We start from the raw sequence: 5,603 nt of genomic DNA on the forward strand, positions 1-5,603 counted from the left end.
TTTATATTCAGGCGCTACCTATTTATGTATTCATTAAGCTATGAATAAAACATTTCTCGGGATTTTTTTTTCCTAGAACTATTTTCTTAGGTTTACTAGCTTAATTACTTGCTTCGTGCTCTATTACTTTTAACGATGAAAAAAACCATCCTATAAGCAACACTTATATGCTGTGTAGCAGTTGAAAAGAAAAAAATTATACAAGTGATCTAACCACCATGTGACTGCTAGCTTTAGGATCTACATGTAAGTGAGAGCAGCACCGACTGATCACCATGCGGCCACATTCTGGATTTATTTCCATAACTTGACAGTGCTGTCATGGCTTGCAGAAGCAACCATCCCAGTGACGGGTGACTGTGCCAGGGCTGCGATTATGTTCTCGTGCCCCGGGATTGTCATGCTCTTATTCTCGGCCATGTTCCATAGCTCCAATGACTGCAGCCACATTTGAAAAAACAATTTCAGTATGTCAAGAAATCTGGCAAAGATAGGAGCAAGAAAAGCTGAATTCATTGCTATGCTTGGAATGTGAGTGATATTGTAGCAAAGATACTGATGCTGGAAAAAATAAAGTTTGATCTCATGAACAAGGAAAACCCTAGCTATAAAGATATTCAGCACTGGACTGGTTTCAGATGTCATGTTAGGAGGAAGGACTACAGGCTCATTCCTGAAACATTTAGAGAAGGCCTGAAATTAGCCTTGCTGGTGTGAAGCGGAAATATCAACAAGAATTGTCACCATCTATTTGTGTACTAAAATCACTACTACCATGAACCAATGTCTTAACCATGGAATGACAGGTGATATCTACAATAAAATCAACAGCCAGTCATCAGAAAGGTTCATCCATTATTGTCTGTAGTATGATTCTATAAAGGAATGCGACTTACTGAGATTCCTCCAATAACCAAGAGAGTGGAGTAACTTGGATGGAAAACACAAGAATGAAACCGGTTCCCATTGGAACTGAGCTCTTGAATGCACTCCCTTGAGGCCATCGACCAAATCTTCACCAAGTTCTGACTAACCGAAGCCAAAATATCTCCAGTTGAATCCCAGCATATGTAGTTTACCATTTCAGAATGCCCCTGGAAATAAGAGGAGTGGATAATTATGTACTTGAACAATGAAATTATTTTTGAAAAATAATGCGCAGACATTTAAATTACAAACTATAGCATATTTCTTTATGAGCGATACCTGGAATGAGTGAATCTGCCTATCAGTTTCGACATCAAAGATGGTCACCACTTTATCTGATGCTGCAGCTAGTAGATGTCCAACTCTAGCTTGAAATCTCACTTGTGCATTGCCTCCCTAAGTGGAAGTTTTTTTTTTTTTTTGTTTTTAATCATGAACTCATAAATTTCATTTCATTTCTTGCTTTCCTTTTTGGGTGTCTAATTATTGGTTTCTAGCTAATATTGCAGGAGATAAAAGGGCACCAAGGTAGATTGATCATCCTAAACATGTATGAAGAGACAGCCTGCTTTGAAACCAACAACTCCATAGTAGAAGGTGGGAATGATGATGGGTTTTGTCAAGTTTCACCATTCATGACAGGTAGCAGTACCACAAGCAGCTTTGAAGAAAGTCTCAAGCTCTCCATGGAAGAGCTCTCTAATCATTACCACCAAGAAGAATCTGCTGCTGCTGCTGCCTCTATGGAAGAAATTCAACTTCAACATCACATGGCTTTTAACAACAACTGCCACCATTTAATGGAACAGTACCCTACAAATCATCATCAAGTCCTGTCATATGACCACCCCTCAAATTGGGATCCCAATACCATTCAATTCCAAGAGATGCACCAAGTACTTGATCAAAATGGCAACTTTAATGCTACTGCTAATACACCATCCTCCTTGCCACCTGACCTTCTTAATCTTTTCAACTTGCCCAGATGCACATCAACATCTACTATGCTTCCTAATTCATCAATTTCCTTTACAAACCCTGCCAATAAGACTCCATCGGGCTTTATGGGGGTGGACAGTACATCTGTGCTTTTCGACTCAAACCCACTTGCTCCACAGTTTAGGGAATTGGTTCATTCTTTACCACCACATGGCTATGGTTTGCCTGCACCCTTGTTTGGCGGTGGCCAAGGGGGTGATCACGTGGATGGACTAAGTGGAGGAGGTCTAAGTTACCAAGATGGGGGTCATGGAGATGGGGTTTTTGAGTTTACTGCAGAAATGGCGTGTATTGGCAAGGGAATCAGGAAATCTGGCAAAGTTACTAAGCATTTTGCAACAGAACGCCAAAGGAGAGAGCATTTGAATGGAAAGTATACTGCCTTGAGGAACTTGGTTCCAAATCCTTCCAAGGTACTGCTTAATAAATATCACCTGATCAACTCTATCATCATATTTGCCTGATTACTATATATAATCAGAATTATTTGGTTTCATATACTTGGATACTAATTATACATTATTTGGTGGGGTAGAATGATAGGGCATCTGTGGTTGGAGATGCAATTAACTATATCAAAGAACTTCTTCGGACGGTTGAGGAGCTGAAATTACTAGTGGAGAAGAGGAGAAACGGCAGAGAGAGAATCAAAAGGCGCAAGACTGAAGAAGATGGTGGGGTAGACGTTCTTGAGAATTCTAACACGAAGGTTGAACAAGATCAGTCAAGGTACAATAATGGTTCATTAAGGAGTTCTTGGCTTCAGAGGAAATCCAAGCATACCGAGGTAGATGTTCGCCTAATCGAAGATGAAGTTACAATTAAACTTGTTCAGAGAAAGAAGGTTAATTGCTTGTTATCTGTTTCCAAAGTCCTTGATGAGCTTCAGCTTGATCTCCACCATGCTGCTGGTGGCCTTATTGGGGATTACTACAGCTTTCTGTTCAACACTAAGGTCAGTTTTTACCATGTATCAGCTAGCAGCTTTGATTAATTAATTCCTTATGTTATGCACATAATTAACTAAAATGGTGGGTTTCGATGGACATTAATTAAGACATGTACTCTTGATGTTGCAGATAAACGAAGGATCATGTGTTTATGCTAGTGGAATAGCCAACAAACTGCTTGAGGTTGTGGACGGACAGCATGCATCCAGTACCAGTGTACCAGCAGGCAGTTGTTAGTAGTGTCGGAGGGCATCATATTCCTAGTTAGAAATATAAACCCCTTTTTTTCTGTGCTTTTGTTTAGACAATCACTCTTTTCCTGTGTTGATGGAACAATTGGAAATTAATAGTCAAGATACACATAGCAGTAGTTATAATGTTGGTGAGAGGATAATCATAGGACTTCTGTTTTATGTTTCTTAAGTTTCAAGTTTATGCTAATTAATTATGTTCCTTGTAATGTTGGTGAATCATGTAGCATGGTCTGATTAGTTTTTGCAGAATCTTGTAAACTTGCACAGAATAAATCAATCAAATGATCATTAATTAAACATTCTAGGCTCCACCCCATATAAAGTAAACTTCAGCTTCGCTTAAATACTGACTGACACAGCATTGAATCAGGAATGAAGTTTAGTCTTATGTTCATGGAGTGAAAGAGTTGTATATTCGTTTTAGGCCAATTTTAGAATTATCCATGAGATGGTTGGCTTTTAAGAGTTTATCTCAGAAACTAATAAAATGATCATGACAGGCTTCACTTTTGCCCATCAGATTATTCAAAAGAAGTAAGCCATTTCTGACAGAAATGTTCCTTGTGGAGTTCTTTGCTCGCTACCATTTTCATCCACTCCTATTACAAATTGGCACCTTATTTATCCATAATGGCAAACAAGTATTTTGAGAAGCAGTTTGAATTAGCATATGCCACAAACTCACCAATGTTTCTACATATGCATGCGGCTGCTACAGGTTTCTGTGAAATTGTAGAGCGTAACGAGGATAGGTCAGTTTGCCCTCTTCGTCGATGAAAGAACCACACAACGCTGGCTATTCAAGTTTTGTTTTATCATCTTTGTTTTGGGTGCCCTGTAGTCTTTTGCATAAACTATTGTTGTTGAACCATAACAAGATTTCCGAATCGAGAGAGACACACTAATCTTAAGGAAACCAAGATAAAAGGAGAGACGCCCTCAATATTGCAAAAGAATCAAGGTTTTTATGTTAGGATACTAACATGCAAACCCGACAAGACAAAAAATAAGGGACAAGATAAAATGAAAAATAAAACATACAAGAATTTACGTGGTTTATCTAATTGGGCTACGTCCATAGGCAAGTATAGAAGAATTTTACTAAGTAATGTGAAAATACAACTTTTCTCTAATAATAGAAGAACAACCGAAATCTCTCTATTACTAGAAGAAAAACACCTCACTTACTATCTCATAAATACCTCATAATTTTGTGGGATTACTCTCTCCTCACCCTCTCTTCTTTCTCTCTACTTGCTCTCAAGTTTCTCTCTTGTGGTGTGTCTATAATGCTTGAATGCATTGCCTATTTATAGGCAAGCATCTATGCAAAAGACAAGGGGTAGGACAAGTAGCACCAATTTGGTGCCTACAATTTTTTACTATGGTGTAAAAGGATGGCTTCACCTTCTCCCACCATTGTTGACTTAAGTGGTTGGACTTCTGTTGTGGATAACACTACAACAATTTGTAGTTTAGAGACCCAACTCACAGCTCCCCCTGTAATTATGAACACATAGCCTGTAGTTGACTTTCTTTTTTCAAGGTCACTAGCAAAATTTGAATCAACATAATCTCTGATAATAAATTTTGATCCTCCATAACATAATGCAGCATCTGAGGTACCCTTGATGTATCTCAAGATCCTCTTAATAGTATTCCAATGCTCTCTACCAGGATTTGCCATGTATCGACTAACTGCTCCCACTGCTTGTGCAATGTCTGGTCTTGTACATATCATGGCAAACATTAAACTTCCCACTGCTGATGCATACGGTACTCGAGACATCTCCATCCTCTCTGCTTCATTGCTAGGAGACATACTTGAGGATAATTTGAAGTTAATAGGAAGTGGGGTGGAAATTGGCTTACAATCTTGCATGTTGAAGCGTCGCAAGATCTTCTTTAAATAATTCTTCTGAGAAAGCCAAATCTTCCTCTTACTTCTGTCTCGGTAAATTTGCATCCCTAGAATCTTGTTTGCTGGTCCCAAGTCCTTCATATCAAATTCCCTAGCCAACTGTGCCTTCAATTCTTGGACTCGATCTTTGTTGGGGCCTATCACCAACATGTCATCCACGTACAACAACAAAATGATGAAATCTTCTTCAAACCTCTTGTAATACGTACAATGGTCTGAACTGAGTCTGTTGTACCCAAGGCTAATTATGAAGGAATCAAATCTCTTATACCAACACCTCGGCGCCTGTTTGAGACCGTATAGAGATTTGTTCAACCTGCAAACCAAGTTCTCCTTACTTGTTTTAACAAAACCTTCTGGTTGGAGCATATAAATTTCTTCTTCAAGTTCTCCATGAAGAAATACAGTTTTCACGTCTAACTGCTCCAAGTGAAGATCAAATATAGCACACATTGCCAAGACTTCTCTGATTGTCGTAAGTCATACCACCAGAGAAAATATCTTATTGAAGTCTATTCCTTCTTTCTGAGAATATCCTTTCACCACCAATCT

General features: G+C 38.7%; 2 protein-coding genes across 2 annotated transcripts; one reads left to right on the forward strand and one right to left on the reverse strand.

Moving 5' to 3' along the window:
- LOC105141063 (transcriptional corepressor LEUNIG-like) lies at positions 1 to 1,477 on the reverse strand. Its single transcript, XM_011048154.1, has 4 exons — positions 1,435 to 1,477; positions 1,207 to 1,319; positions 897 to 1,094; positions 1 to 438 (listed from the first exon to the last, which is right to left on the reverse strand). The coding sequence occupies exons 1-4, from the start codon at positions 1,475 to 1,477 to the stop codon at positions 295 to 297; spliced, it is 498 nt and encodes a 165-aa protein (XP_011046456.1). The 3' UTR covers positions 1 to 294.
- On the forward strand, positions 1,437 to 3,427 carry LOC105141044 (transcription factor bHLH91-like). The gene is made up of 3 exons (XM_011048130.1): positions 1,437 to 2,339; positions 2,462 to 2,881; positions 3,006 to 3,427. Exons 1-3 carry the CDS (start codon positions 1,476 to 1,478, stop codon positions 3,111 to 3,113), a joined length of 1,392 nt encoding a protein of 463 aa, XP_011046432.1. The 5' UTR covers positions 1,437 to 1,475; the 3' UTR covers positions 3,114 to 3,427.
- Positions 3,428 to 5,603: the final 2,176 nt, after the last annotated feature.

This window comes from Populus euphratica, unplaced genomic scaffold (assembly GCF_000495115.2).
Source record: "Populus euphratica unplaced genomic scaffold, PopEup_1.0 scaffold131.1, whole genome shotgun sequence".
In the NCBI taxonomy this organism is placed as follows: domain Eukaryota; kingdom Viridiplantae; phylum Streptophyta; class Magnoliopsida; order Malpighiales; family Salicaceae; genus Populus; species Populus euphratica.

What these genes read in the sequence shown, in the direction of transcription:
- LOC105141044 (XM_011048130.1), top strand. Translation starts at nt 1,476, where the DNA reads ATGTATGAAGAGACAGCCTGCTTTGAAACCAACAACTCCATAGTAGAA. An exon ending in TGGTTCCAAATCCTTCCAAG is followed by an intron (nt 2,340 to 2,461) that starts GTACTGCTTAAT and finishes TTGGTGGGGTAG; the next exon opens with AATGATAGGGCATCTGTGGT. An exon ending in GCTTTCTGTTCAACACTAAG is followed by an intron (nt 2,882 to 3,005) that starts GTCAGTTTTTAC and finishes TTGATGTTGCAG; the next exon opens with ATAAACGAAGGATCATGTGT.
- LOC105141063 (XM_011048154.1), bottom strand. Translation starts at nt 1,477, where the DNA reads ATGTTTAGGATGATCAATCTACCTTGGTGCCCTTTTATCTCCT. An exon ending in TTGGTGCCCTTTTATCTCCT is followed by an intron (nt 1,320 to 1,434) that starts GCAATATTAGCT and finishes CCACTTAGGGAG; the next exon opens with GCAATGCACAAGTGAGATTT. An exon ending in TGGTTATTGGAGGAATCTCA is followed by an intron (nt 439 to 896) that starts GTAAGTCGCATT and finishes ATGTGGCTGCAG; the next exon opens with TCATTGGAGCTATGGAACAT.